Source organism: Heterocephalus glaber, unplaced genomic scaffold, assembly GCF_053883595.1.
Source record: "Heterocephalus glaber isolate CG9 unplaced genomic scaffold, H.glaber_assembly_v1.0 deba00001564, whole genome shotgun sequence".
Classification (NCBI taxonomy): Eukaryota; Metazoa; Chordata; class Mammalia; order Rodentia; family Bathyergidae; genus Heterocephalus; species Heterocephalus glaber.
In genome coordinates this window covers 20,076,968-20,091,758 of record NW_028258351.1, presented here as the reverse complement: position 1 = coordinate 20,091,758, position 14,791 = coordinate 20,076,968, and the positions used below count along the sequence as shown (strand labels likewise).

The following is a 14,791-nucleotide window of genomic DNA, read 5'->3' as shown; positions in this document are numbered from 1 at the left end:
AAATAAAGAGCACTTTTTCCCATCCTCTCTTAAACCATGCCCAATCACCATTGTGCAGCTAGAAGCCTGCAGGAAGGAAGGCCAGAGGGAGTGCCCGCTAGGGTGTGTCACTAGGTCCCAAGTCTGTCTGCATCAGTCTCCTGCTCACACTGCTTCCTGTGTTCATCTGCAACCCCATAAGGATACTCTTGAGTCAGCCCTCATTCTATGCCTTCTCCATCAGACAATTTTTACTACTTCCTTCTTTCCTGATGTAGTTTCTGCCTGAGTCTGAAGCCCCTGTAGTCAGGCTATGCCCACCTTTGCAGACCCAATACCCAGCACTGCCAACACATGCTCAGCACAAGGCAGGCCTGGCCCCTCACAGCTTCAGGACATGCTTATGCCCACTTTTCCCCTTGCGCCTTGTACCACATACTCCTTGACCTCTGTGTTTTGTCTTTCACAGCCTTTGTGGCACCTGGACTGTGAGCTTGAGGTCAGAGCCTCTGTCTTATGTCCCTTTCTAGCAATCAGTGGGAATGGTGTGTACCAAGTATCGTTTAAAAATCCTTTGAGCCTGGGCATGTAGCTTAGTGGCACAGCATCTGCCTTGGCAATCTCAAGGTCCTGAGTTCAATCCCTAGTTACAAAAAAAAAACCCTTTGAACTAGATTCAGCTGCTGAGTCTTTCTGTTAATAACAGGGACTACTGACTAACGGAGACCCCCACTATGGAGCAACAGAAGGCTCCATTTCCCCATGGAACCAGAGCCTTACATGACAACAGGCTACAACCAGCTTAACTCCGTACTTCCTTAGGTTCGGGAGCTTGAGGCAGAGCTGGAGGACGAGCGGAAACAACGGGCCCTTGCTGTGGCTGCAAAGAAGAAGATGGAGATAGACCTGAAGGACCTGGAAGCTCAGATAGAAGTTGCGAACAAAGCTCGGGACGAAGTAATCAAGCAGCTTCGCAAACTTCAGGTACACACAGCCATCATCAGTCTTTGGATGGGGTCAGTGGCCCTACTGAGATCAAGCACAGTGTGACCCACGTAGCTTTTACACAGGGACAATCTGGCAAGCTAGGGAGAGAGACACTGCAGCACCTAGCCTGTCACTTTATCATGGAGCTTGGTGCTGAGCTACTGCCACTCTGAAGGGCATAGTGCAGCTGTCCCCTGGGCTGTGCTTTAGGGCAGCTGGCCATAAAGAGCACATTGTAGCCAGGGATTTAGCTCAGTGGTTCCGCTCCCTACTTCACAAGCACAAGGTCCCAAGTTCGATCCCCAGTACCAAAAAAAAAAAAAAAAAGCTCATGTAGATCTGCTGTGTCTACAGGAATTGCTTTTTAGACAGAGCTGGGTATGGAGTCACCAAGTGTCACATTATTGCTGGGAACTGCTGGGACACGACACCTGTGGCCCCAGACAGCTTCTGGTGATGCTTAACAAAACACTACCCAGCTAAGTCACCCTGAAAGGAAGGTTGTATGCTTTGTTTTTTCGGTGCCATGAGCATTAATTTTCAGTCTGTTGTAACCATCACTTTTGCTACCAGGATGACATGCCAGTTTCACTGACATGAAGACAAAAGGTGATCTCTACAGTAATTCACTGTATGGGCAGGCATGTGATGGGCCCTTTCCTGTGCCAATGGGATCACCAAGAGGCACAGCATAGTGGCAGGGAGGGTTGTGACAAAAACTAGAAAATTTCCCTTCCTTTATGATTCCACATGTTGAGACTTTAACAAAATATAAAGGAGAAATTTTTACATACATGTATCTTAGCTGTAGTGTTGACAGCAAAGATAGAAACATCCTAGAGGTACCTGGGCTGCTGCTGGCCATTTGAGTGACAGAGTATGTGTGGAGGGACAGCAGGTCTTAACTAATCCAGCAGACGTGGGGGGCTCACAAGCCTGCAGCTAGACACACACAGGTGTAGACAGACCTAGAAGAAAGCTTAGGAAGAAAAGTCATCTCTGATAATAGGTTTACGAGTAACTTACTTGCTTCTTTATACTTTTTTTTTGAAACCTAAGTACAAAGACTTCTGACTAGCTAATTAAAATATTAAGCTACTTAATTACAAAGAATATAAATTATATGCACTTACTTAACAGCTACTAATTGTGATGTAATTCATATACCATACAATTAACCTATCTAAAATGTATTCAGTTTTGTTTTGCTTATTCTGGGTTATGGAAAACAGCTCTCACACAGTTAATGAGTAGAAACCTTCTACCCATCAACTGTCACCTCCCATTTCTCCTGTCTTTGCCACATCCATTGCTAATCTACTCTATTTTCCACCTCTATAGAGTTGCCTGTGTTGGAATTTTTATATAATGTGACTGGTCATACAATATATGGCCTTTTGTGACCCGCTCCTTTCACTTAACATCATGCTTTCATAATTTATGTTTAGCATGAATAGTTTGTTGCTTTATTACTGAATAATATTGTATTGTATGGATAGATATATTCACACACCACCATATTATTTCTACTCTGAATTGTTTTTAATTTTTTGGCTATTATGAATAATGCTTATAGGAACAATCCTGTATATTTGTGTGAATATGTGCTTTTGGTTTTCTTTAGTACATACCTAGGAGAACTAGGTTACTCTGTTTAACTTTGAGAAACTGCCAAACTGTTTTCTACAGTGACTGTACCATTTTACATTCCCACCAGCTATGTGTGAGGGTTCCAATTTCTCTACATCCTTGTCCATACTTGTTATTGTCCAGCTTTTGATTAAAGCCATTTCAGTCAGTGTGAAGTGATATCTCATTGTGTTTTGATGGCGCATTTCCCTAGTGAGTAACAATGCTGAGCATTTTTTTTATGTGTTTATCAGTCATTAACTTTGAGGGAAAAAATGTCTTTCAATCCCTCTGCCTATCTTTTCAGTTGAGTTGTCTTTTTTAAATTTTCAGTTGACACACTTCTGTATACACTATGGATGTAAGTTCTTTATCAGATAAATGATTTCCAAATACTTCTTTCCATCTTAGATTCTTTGTCCCCTAATGGGTGTTATTGTTTGTAGCACAGAAGTTTAAAATTTTCTTTTGTTACCATGTGTAAGAGTGGCTAATTCAAGATCAGGAAGACTCCTTTGTTTTCTCCTAAAATGTTTATACTTTTAGCTCGTCCTTTGAGGTTTTTGATATACTTTAAGTTCATTTTTATTGTATGGCTTGAGGTATAGATAAAACTTAATTTTTTTTATTAGAACTTCATTCTTTTGGATATGGATATCCAATACCCTAACACCATTCCTTGAAGAGTATTTTGTCCTCCACTGAATTGTTTTGACATCCTTACAGACTTAATGTTTTTATTTCTGGACTCAGTTCTATGCCATTAATATGTATATTTATCCTATCCCCAATACCAAAAAAAATAAAACAAAAAGAAAATGTATATTTATCCTTATACCATTAGCCCACAGACCTGATTATCTTTGTTGTAAGTTTTGAAATTGGAAAATACAATTTATCCAATTTTACTATTCTTTCTCAAGATTGCTTTGGCTATTCTGATTGTGTTCTTACAATTCAGTATACAGTATATTTAAAGAATAGCTTGTCAAATTTCTACCAAAAATAACAAAAACAGGCACACCTAGATTTTAAGAGTTGATGCCATTATGAATATAATTTATTAATTTTGAATGTTCATAATTGGTGTATAGGAATACAATTGCTTGTTGTACATTGATCTTGTATCCTGAAACCTTCATGAACTTATTTATTCTAACTTTTTTAGTAGACCCCTTAAGATTTTCCATATGCAAGATCATACCAGCAAATTAAGCAAGTTTTTCTTCTTCCTTTCTAATCTGATGATCCTGGTTATTATTTCTGTTACAATATTAAGTGGCAAGATCATACACCTTTATCTTGTTGCTAATCTTTTAAGGGGCAAGCATTCAGTCTTTGATCAGTAAATACACTGTTAGTTTTTCACTGATGCCCTTTATGAGAATTGAGAAAGTTTTCTTCATAGCTGATTATCTTTATAATCCAAAGGTGTTAAATTTTGTCAAATGCTTCTTTTGCACTTATTGAGATCATATATAAATATTTTGATTGTTAAACCTTGTATTCTTCCCCTTGATCATGGTATGTATTCCTTTGTATGTGTTGCCAGATTCAGTATTCTACCCTTTTTCTTAAAGATGTTTATACCTATATTCATAAGGGATATTACTCTACATTCTTTGTTGTAGTAGCTTTATCATTTCATATGTATCTTTATATTTATAATCAATGTGTATTATAATCTGGAAAAAATATGTATTTAAAACTAAGAATGAAAACTGCCCCCATACCTTCTTATTTACTCTTAGGCTCAGATGAAGGATTACCAACGTGAATTAGAAGAAGCTCGTGCGTCCCGAGATGAGATTTTTGCTCAATCCAAAGAAAGTGAAAAGAAACTGAAGAGTCTGGAAGCAGAGATCCTTCAATTGCAAGAGGTTTGTTTATTATTCACCCATTTGTTTGGCAAATATTTACCCTTGAAATTTCTCTAAGATCAGTCATATGTACAGTACATATATTGAATATCTTTGTAGCCTACTCTAATTTCATTATCCATTTGTAATGACTATCTTATTGCTTCAATTTGGCAAACAGAAAATGGTTACACTACTCGTGTATATTTCTCTGCTTGACTAAAGGCAAAAAAGATGACCTTTAAGCCACGTTCTAACCTTCATTGCTCTGAAAAAAGGAAGTGATACTTACTTGTTTAGTGTTGGTGAGCCAAACTAGGATCAAGTAACTCTAACCCTGGTGATACAGGAGTGCCTTGTTTTACATAGAGGCACTATTCATGTGAGCTTCAAGGAGAGAGAGAGGTATGCTTCATTGAATTCCTGGATGAACAATCTTATAATCAAACAACTACTGTCTTACTCATATTTTTCTAAGTTCTTATGGGGAGGGACTGATGAAGTGTTGCATATAGTATGGACCAGTATCTGTGTAAGACACTTGAATATAGACATTTGTGTATAAGTGGAGGATCCAAAGCTATTCAGAACTAGAAAGATAACTTAAGTTAAAATATTAATATCAGTTAATTTCCAAATACATACACATAGCATTGCTGGATAAAATAGTACCAAAGGCAAAAACTGAGCTGGTAAGAAAGAAAAGGAGCTTTCTAGGAATTAGAAATGAAAAATGAACTGAAAACCAGATCAGTGAACACTGATCCTCTCCTCTCTCCATTTCTTTTGTATTTTATTTTTCTGATTGTGTGCGTACTTGTGTGTATGTATACTAGGAATTAAACCCAGGGCCTTATACAAGCTAAGTACACACACTACCACTGAGATATACCCTACCTAGCCCCTCATTTTTTGTCTTCTTGGACACATCAATTTTCAAGCTTTTCTCTTGTCTAATGAGTGTCAAAAGAATCTTAATTTTCCCCTCTAACTTTTCACTTCATCCCACAAATTCTGATATGAAGTGATTTCACTGTCATTTAATTGTCTAATTTCTAGTATGGCTTATTCTTTATCCATGAATAATTTAAAAGTGTGATTTTAATTTCCACGTGTATGCATTTTTAAAAGCTGATTTCTAGTTTTATCATAGCGTGGTCAGTGAATGTTGAGAGTAGTTGTAGGGCCTAGAATGTGGCTAGTTTTTCAGAGAATGTTGAGAGTAGTTGTAGGGCCTAGAACATGGCTAGTTTTTATAAATATTCATGAGTGCTTAAAAAAATGTGTAGTATAAATGAGTGGAATGTTTAAGCTCTATGCATCCATCGTGGAGACCAGTGATATCAAATGCTTGTTTCCCAGACAGTTCTGGGCCATGACCAGAGTATCCAAGTGGCACTCCCTGCATCTAGCACTCTTGGTTATTTCTGAAACCTAGCAGTGTTTACTCCATATGTTCAGGCAGGGATAACACCGTGTTAAGAAGACACTGAGCTAGCAAGCCAGCCCAGCCCTCCCCTTCTGATTCTCTTCCTTTCCTCAAATACTTCTGTCCATCTGGTTTGCAGACCCCCAGGTCCTTTCCATTCTCCATGGGCCACTTAACCTTCCTAAAGCACACTCAGCCAGTGGGCAGGACCCCAGAGAGTCTCTAGGGCTCAAGAGGACTAAATATCAGAGACCAGATGGCAGAGCTATGATCTGCAGCCCTCAATTCAGCCCCAAAACATTCTGCAAGCTGCCATTACATCCTGCACAGCTGCACTTTCCCCTGCTGACCCCATCCTGCCCATACAGTAGCACTCTGTGAGCTAGAATGTGGCACTTCTGGAGGATCCACCTCCTGGGCACTAGGTGCACATGCCAGAGCAAACAGATGGGCTCCTGTGCAGCCCTGCCCCTCAGACACTGCCAAGATGTACACTGGCTTTTGAAGAGGGCAGCTGGTAGAAAGAGCCCTGGACAGGGCGTTAGAACTCTGGCTTTTGCTGCTGACCAGCCATGGGACTTTGAACCGGTCACTTCATCTATGTGAGCCTTAGTTTCTTCATCCATAAAAATTCTAAGGCTATGATCTGTCTTTACCCCATTGGGGTGAGAAACACACCATTGCTTCCCTCATGCCAAATCATCTCCTAAGGATGCCCAGGCTAGCTCTCCAAACACAGCCTCTAGGCCACACTCCACACACCTTCCCTCAGGAACTGTGATCTTTGCTGCCACACTGCCTTGACATTCATTGATCTTTCTAGTGCATTTAATCTCTGAACCTTATGTAGAAGATATTTCAAGACCATAAATTGGAGTAGCTCAATACTCCTTTAGGGTTCAGGGTAAAGTTTGTGCTCAATTTCTATTGAGGAACATCATCTTTCAAGGAGAGCTACCTCTTCTGCTGGATGTAACAACAAAGCCCTCATATAGACTAGGACTCTTCATGGGATTCTTAAGGATACTGACAACACACGTCACCTGGCTGGCTTTCTTCAGCAAGCTTGCCAGCTTCATTTCTCACATCTAAACTGCAGATTGAGGTACACATAAAAAAGTGATTGGAGCAAGGTCACCACAAACCCAGGTATTGTCAGTTTTATATGTGACAAAACAGTAATGGGCAAAGCTTAACTCTGTCTCAACTCGTTCAGGAACTAGCCTCATCTGAGCGCGCCCGCCGACATGCTGAGCAGGAGAGAGATGAGCTGGCTGATGAGATCGCCAACAGCGCTTCTGGCAAGTGAGTCTCCTGACAGAAGATGGGAAGGGACAGGCGTCTAAAAAGTAGTAGTGCCAAGACCTTCTTCTCCAAAGCCTGTTGTTCTCTGGTCCTGGGCATCCACTGCTTCAAAGGCTGGGCTCCTGCTGGACAGTCACCCGGTGTCTAGGAATCAGGAATGGGCTTGCTTATCTGCTCAGAGTCTGGAAAGATGAGCATGAGGTGCTGAGGCCAGACAGCCCCAGCCACTGGTCACCACACCCTGTGTCGGTGCTAATAGCCTTGTACACATTGTGATTTATGTCTATAGGCTGCACTGACCTGACATTCCCAAGTCCCTACTTTCAAGTTCATTAGGTTCGGCAAGCAGGTTCCTTAGATCTTTTTCTGGATTCCTTTTTTCATTAAAATCATTAACTTTTTTTCCAATTGAGTTTATATCTCCATTTAATGGAGATCTTCCAGGAAGGATCTTAATTTGTATTTTAAAAGTTGGCTGGCCCTCGCTGTGATCTGTGGAGAGCAGATGGACAGAAGCAGAGGCAGCAGCAGGGAGATGACTGGAAGGCTGCCACAATAATCCAGGCCAGAGATGATGGGGCCAGAAAAGGGAAGCAGATGTGGCCAGCAGAAACTAGGGCAGTGGGACTTGTCAATGGATTGAGGCTGGGTACAGGGGAAGAACCATCAGGTCCCTAGCAGCAAGGTGGTGAAGGAGTCCTCCCTGAGTTTCCTGGTGTGTGTTGCACTGCTGTTGAGCTGTCACCTCCCCCCTGCCCTGGCCAGGTCCGCACTGCTGGATGAGAAGCGGCGTCTAGAGGCCCGGATCGCACAGCTGGAGGAGGAGCTGGAAGAAGAGCAGAGCAACATGGAGCTGCTCAATGATCGCTTCCGAAAGACCACTCTACAGGTGGCCGTGTGGCAGCCCGACCCCTGGGAATCTGTGCTTCCTCTTTGCACAAGTAACCAAACCCATCTCTCCTCTTCCAGGTGGACACACTGAACACAGAGTTGGCAGCTGAGCGCAGTGCAGCCCAAAAGAGTGACAATGCACGTCAGCAACTGGAGCGACAGAACAAGGAACTGAAAGCCAAGCTGCAAGAGCTGGAAGGTGCTGTCAAGTCCAAGTTCAAGGCAACCATCTCAGCCCTGGAAGCCAAAATTGGGCAACTGGAAGAGCAGCTTGAGCAGGAAGCCAAGTAAGAGGTTTTTCTGCTATCAACCAAAACTACTGCATATCTACTACAGATTGGGGGCCTCTAGGCCAGTCTGCATCAGAGATGGTAGATAGGGTCCTTGCCCTCAGAGAGCTCCCCAGTGCAGAGCAGGAGATGACAAGAACATATATGACCAGAATGGGAGCTGTAAGGTGCTTTGAGCCAAAAAACATGTGCTGACACTGCTCAGAGGTTAGAAGGACAGATGGACTCTGTGAGGAGCTGGGAAGATAGCGCTTTGTCTAGAAGCTCCTCCTGGACTCAGCTTGAGGGCCAGTCATACTGGGCCCCGTGATTTCCTAGGTACCCTAAGTTTAAATCTCAATTCAGAATCAATTCCCCAAGTAGGAAGCATCCTGCGAAATGCTGCAGTTTGCTGGAAGAGAAGAAATGGAATGTGACAAAAATAAAAGCTTTTCTTCCCCCATAGAAAGGGATCATTTAACAGTTTTCCATTTTGCTACATTAAACTATGGTGGAAATTGTGAGAAACTGCAAGGTACAGCTTTTAGCAGGCCTTTACAGAGCGGTTAAAAATCAGTCAACCAGGGGTAGACCCAACCTTCCAGTTCACCTTCTTGTTGGGAAGCTTGGAGCCCAGCAGTCTGGCCCAGCTCTACTCAGAGGGCAGAATGTGTTCAACCCAGCACCCCAGTACTTCCCACTCCCCTCTCCTGTGGATTGAAAAAAAACAATTCAGGTTTTGTTTTTAGTTGTAATTAGTATACCTTGCCCTTTCATCTGACCCCAGTGTGGTACATTTTTGCATAGCATTTAAGGAGCATTTCTGTTTTCCATGGAGTCCTCCAAATAAGTTACCTCTTCTTTTAGGACAATAACCCAAGTTAAAATGGGGTGTTTTTTTTACTTCTAACCAATGACTATAGATGGGGTTTGTGATGTTTTGTTGTTTTTCAGTTTTAGTTGCGAAAGCTCCTAGCATCCATAGTAGTAAATTCTAAATTGAAATCATCACTTAATAAAGTGGGGCTTTTTTCTTTTTTTGTGTCCTCCAGGTTAGGAATTCTGATGATCAGACTAACCAAGGTTTTTGTCTCTTTCTTGAGACAGGACCTTGCTATGCAGTTCAGGCTGGCCTTAAACTCACGACATATCCCAGACTGGCCTCAAACTTGCAATGATCCTCCTACCTCCTACTCCAGAGTGCTGAGATTACAGACATGTGCCACCACACCCAGCTCTGGTTTTTGTCTTTTAAAAGTTTACATTCAGTGTAACTGACAGGTGGTTTATGTATAACATAGCAAAATGAGTAATACCTTTAATAAGCAAGAATAACATGCTTCTACTTGTCATCAGTGGAGAAATACATTAAAGACAATTCCTATTCTGACCAAAAAGAAGAAGTTTGAAAGCCATGTTAATAATCTTATTTGGGAAGAGTGGTCCAGGAAGATACTCCAACATGTGTCTTCTTCCAAAGCAAAAGGACTTTAAAAAATATTTTCCCCACTCAAAATGTAGTTTCAGGAATTTCAAAACTGCTGTTATTTTCACAGGGAACGAGCAGCTGCCAACAAACTGGTTCGTCGCACTGAAAAGAAGCTGAAAGAAATCTTCATGCAGGTTGAAGATGAGCGTCGACATGCTGATCAGTATAAAGAGCAAGTATGTGAAAAAAGCAGAGCAAACCTTGGAAATGCTTTAGCAGGGGGCCTGATGGACAATGAGCAGGCTATACAAACTGGCATAATTTTTAAAATGCTATTTTTAACTTTTAAAACTAATGTCCCAAACTAACATGTGCTACTCCACGTTCCCACTTTCCCACCTTCCCACCAGGCATTTGTGGGTGCTTGGGATAGAGAGGTGGTAAAGTGAGGGGCACTTAGTACATTATACATGGAGAAGGGAGGCAAGAGTCAGGCTTTGGTGTGAGGCCTGGACTGAATTTTAAAGATACCATGTTTCTCCCACTAGAATGGACATTTCATGAGTGCAGAGATTTCTCCCAGTCTGTTATCACCCTGGTACCCAGAATAGTTGCTAGATATAAAGAGTCATGAAATCCTGGCTGGATAGAGATAGATGCAGGAGACAGTGAATAGAGGGTGAAGGGAAATATATAACATGTAGTACCTGAATGGCCCTTATTTCCTGCAGCAGGGGCCCTGGCTGCAGGCCAAGTTTGCACGCACTTCGGCCTGAGTGCTGTGCCCTCGCTCCAGCTCACTCCTGCTCTGTGAGTCTTGCTGCTGTACACACTGGGCAGGAAAGTAAACAGCTGAGGACTCATGACCTTTGGGGTCTCCTATTCCAGTCAGGCCCTCTAGGCTTTCTTCCCCGCCCCCACCCTCGGGGCCTAGCAACACTAAAGCAGTTCTGGACAGGTGTGAACAGGATCCACAGAGCACTGGCTGTTACCTGTATGTTCAGGAGTGAAGGATCTGATGGGGAGGCTCTTGGAGCTCATGGCTCCCACAGTGGCTCTATACTCTGAATACTACACAAGAGTTGTAAAACATATCCTGCAGTTGATTATCCACATTGTTGATGCTTGTGCATTTGCAGGAATAGTAATTCTCTTTCATAATCCATATTGATTCTCATATAAAGATAAAACTAGGTCATTTATTCATGAGAAAACTCATGAGTAAAGGGTTTTAGGTTTAAGTTTTATTAGCTTAGTTTCTTCTGTAGATACTGGCTTTGCTGAGAGTGGTAGGCAAACTAAAAAGCCATAGACATGCACACAAATGTAAGTGTGCTCGCGTGCCTCACAAGGGTGCTGTGCAGACTGTGCTGACACACTCAGGTGCAGAGGCTGGTACTAGATTCACCATTCTGTGGTCTTGGTTCTTGTGACCCCAAGATAGAGAAGGCCAACGCCAGGATGAAGCAACTGAAACGCCAGCTGGAGGAGGCCGAAGAGGAAGCCACACGCGCAAATGCATCTCGGCGAAAGCTCCAGCGGGAACTGGATGATGCTACCGAGGCCAACGAGGGCCTGAGCCGTGAGGTCAGCACACTGAAGAACCGACTGAGGTGAGCCGGGTGAGGACAGAGTGGGCAAAAGGCACGTGGCAGGCTCAGGGCAAGCTGGTCTGCAGAAGCTCACCTAGAGATGGCCATTCTGCCTCAGGCTCAAGGCTGCTGACCTTGATAAGTGTGTAGGGAGCAAAAAGGGACAGGCCATTCATGTTCTTTGCCATTCACAGTGCACCAGACCAGTACAGCACACAAGGCTGGAGACCCAGGGGTCAAGTGTCCATCCACCCTTGTGTGAGGAGAGGTCCCAGACTCCATTCAAAAGCAGGGTACCAGCTCCTCACAGGAACTGGCACCATCAGCCCTGAGACTGTTCCTATGCTCCCACCAGTGAGGGCAGATTGTGAAAGCACTAAGCAAAACTGTTCCTCCCAGATAAACAGGCTAACCAGGTGGGTCAGCCGCTAGCCAGTGGCATGCCCAATCTGTAACCTGGTGAGGCTAAGGCAGAGGCAACAGGCTAAGAATGGCTTTGGGTGGAGTGGAGGGGTGAAATAGGTTCTCACTATGTAGTTCAGGCTGGCCTCAAACTCTCAGCAGTCCTCTTGCCTCAGCCTCCCAAGTACTGGGATTACAGGGATGTGCCACCAGGCCCAAATGGCTTTTTACATTTTTAAAGGGCTTTTTTAAAACCACAAAATTAAAGTCTGTGTGACAGAGACCATATATGGTCTACAAAGTCTGAGTAAAATTGGTGTTTTCTGGCCCTTTTCTAGGAAAAGGATGGTTACCAGGTAGAGCTTTGTCTTAATCCATCTTCGCTACCATTTCTATCACAGACAAGCTTAAGGTGAATTAGGCCATCCCCAGGTCTCTGAGGCTCCTGCTCTGTGTTGTGTTGACCAGGATGACACTGGGTGGGGAGGAAAAGCACAAAGCCTTTCCCAGTTACACCTGCCAATGCAAGACCCTAGGATGGGGCAGAAATGGAAAACTCATTTGAGGTTAAACCTGACTGCTGTGACTGCTTGAGCCTTTACTCACTCCCGTCTGCTTTCTGCTCTCCTAGGCGGGGTGGCCCTATCAGCTTTTCTTCGAGCCGGTCTAGCCGGCGCCAGCTGCACATTGAGGGGGCTTCCCTGGAGCTGTCAGATGATGACACAGAAAGTAAGACCAGCGATGTCAACGAGACACAGCCACCCCAGTCTGAATAGTCACAGGAAGCCAGAGGCAGCGGTACAGTGGGACACACAGGAACTCATCCACCGCCAGCCTGCCTGGTGCCTCCTACAGATTTTGGAATCGGCAAGCTTCAGGATTCCTTCTGGAAAGATCAACTGTGTCTTCAGGCTCTCAGCCTACACAGACTGTATCCTGCTTCAATTAGGTACAATTGCTCCCCTTTTTATATATATACATACACAAGACACATATTAAACAGATTGTTTCATCATTGCATCTATTTTCCATATATTCATCAAGAGACCATTTTATAATACATGTTAAGAGGAGAACCCTTTTTAAAACAAACTCCAGTCCCTTCGTTGCCAGTCGCTGGGTCGTGCGGGCAGCCCCGTGGTCGTTGCTCAGTCGCTCTGCATGCTGTTGTACAGACAGGTAACTTAGTTCTGTGTTCATGTGGCCCTGACTCCTCAGCTACATCCTGTCTCTTAGAACATTGTGGAACCTAAACTGCACTTGTTTCTCTCATATCCTTCAAATAATGATCACTATTTCAGTGAGCAAACTGTGAAAGGGGCTTTGGAAAGATTAGGAGGGGTGGGTTGGAATGGGAGAAGCCACATCCATTTAGTGTTACCATGCCTATCTCCCACGAGGTAGCTCCGCCCCTCGAGTTGGTGGTGTCCCCGCATCTACTCATGTGAACCGTCTCTGGCCAGGGCTGGTTTGTGCATAGAGAGGGTAGTGGCCATGATGCAGCTGAGGCCACAGGTGGCAGCCATCATAGTGACTTCCAGATGGTCTCCTCAAGTGTCTGGTTTGGCCAATGCCCTCCTCATCCAGAAGCACGCAGCCGTGTGGCCCCACAGGAGCTAGCAGAAGGCCCTTCCTCGCCAGCCAGGCCCTCAAGCTGACCTTACAAATTCAGCCACTGCTTTGAGCCCAAAATGGGAATGTTGGTTTTGTGTCTGAGGGTTTTGTGTCTGAGGCTTGTTCCAAGTTTATCAGCGAGGTTTAGAGGACCTCAAGAACAGATACCATCTGCCTGAATGTTGACATGCCAGTGGGTGTGAATCCTTTTTTCATTTTTCCTTTTCCCTTCCCTTTGGACAGTTTAGCATTCTGTTTTTGGTTGATAGTTGAGCAAACTGACATTACAGAAAGTGCCTTAGACACTACAGTACTAAGACAATGTTAAATATATCATTTGCCTCTATAACAATTTAATGTATTAAGTTTTGACTATGCTTCATATTATGTACCTCTTCAGTCAAAGTGGTATCATAAACATTCAGTGACAACAAATCAGTGTTAATGATAAATCCCTGATCCTCTGCAATGTGCTTGAAAACACAAACCTTTTGGGTTAAAAGCTTTAACATCTGTTAGGAAGAATTTGTCACGTGGGTTTGGAATCTCTGATTTCTCTCTGTATGAATTGTACTGGCTGTTGACCACCAGACACCTGACTGCAAATATCTTTTCTTGTATTCCCATATTTCTAGACAATGATTTTTGTAAGACAATAAATTTATTCATTATAGATATTTACGCCTGCTCTGTTTACTTGGAGGAAAAAGCACCCGTTGAGAATAAACAGACCTCAATAAACAAGAATAATCATGTGAACATGAAATTCGTTTTCTCACCTTCTGTTCTGTTTCCCATCTGTGACCTGACCGGAGGGGGGTTAGCTCCACAGACTCGAATGATGATACCAGGCCCACTGGATTCTCCCAGAAACTTGTTAAATAGCAGACTAATTCTCCAGGCAAATGTGGCTCAAAGTCCTGTTCTCACCTGTGGATTCCTAGTGTGTGGACACTCGGGGAGGGAAAGGACACCTGAAGGCAAATAGTGCTGAAGACCCAACTGCCAAGGGAGCGATCTAGGAGGGTTTGTTCATCAGCCAGTGAAGCACATCATTGGATTTTTAAGAGGTCCAAGAAGTTTCAAGCTGCATTTTCAAATAGGATGTGTTTTGAAAACACTTTGGGGAGGATTCAGTGGCTCCCCAAGGACAGTTTCACCACTGTAGTCCAGCTGGGGTTGGAGAGAAACCCCAGGAGAGCATGAGATCAGAGTGCTGACTTCTTACTCCACAACATTCTTAGGCTAGGCTGGTCCTGGGGTAAGCCTAGACACACCTGGGAAGAGGTGCATGTCTAGGCTTCTTGGCAGTGGCAAGGATGTGAGAAATGGACAAAAGTGCTCTTTGCTATGTCACAACCATAGAAAAAAGATGAACTGAAGTTCTGGTGTTTCAGCTACTTTAT

General features: G+C 43.5%; 1 protein-coding gene across 13 annotated transcripts in view; it reads left to right on the top strand.

The window, feature by feature from the left end:
* Positions 1 to 14,062, top strand: part of Myh10 (myosin heavy chain 10) — a 151,468-nt gene extending 137,406 nt beyond the window's left edge. For all 13 annotated transcript variants that reach the window (XM_021238035.2, XM_004857505.4, XM_021238036.2 and 10 more), the window contains 8 exons: positions 802 to 963; positions 4,347 to 4,475; positions 7,100 to 7,188; positions 7,954 to 8,077; positions 8,158 to 8,366; positions 9,905 to 10,013; positions 11,218 to 11,390; positions 12,403 to 14,062. In XM_021238035.2, the coding sequence (XP_021093694.1) occupies positions 802 to 963; positions 4,347 to 4,475; positions 7,100 to 7,188; positions 7,954 to 8,077; positions 8,158 to 8,366; positions 9,905 to 10,013; positions 11,218 to 11,390; positions 12,403 to 12,547 (1,140 nt within the window). In that variant the 3' untranslated portion in view covers positions 12,548 to 14,062. The remainder of the gene's footprint in view (positions 1 to 801; positions 964 to 4,346; positions 4,476 to 7,099; positions 7,189 to 7,953; positions 8,078 to 8,157; positions 8,367 to 9,904; positions 10,014 to 11,217; positions 11,391 to 12,402) is intronic.
* Positions 14,063 to 14,791: the final 729 nt, after the last annotated feature.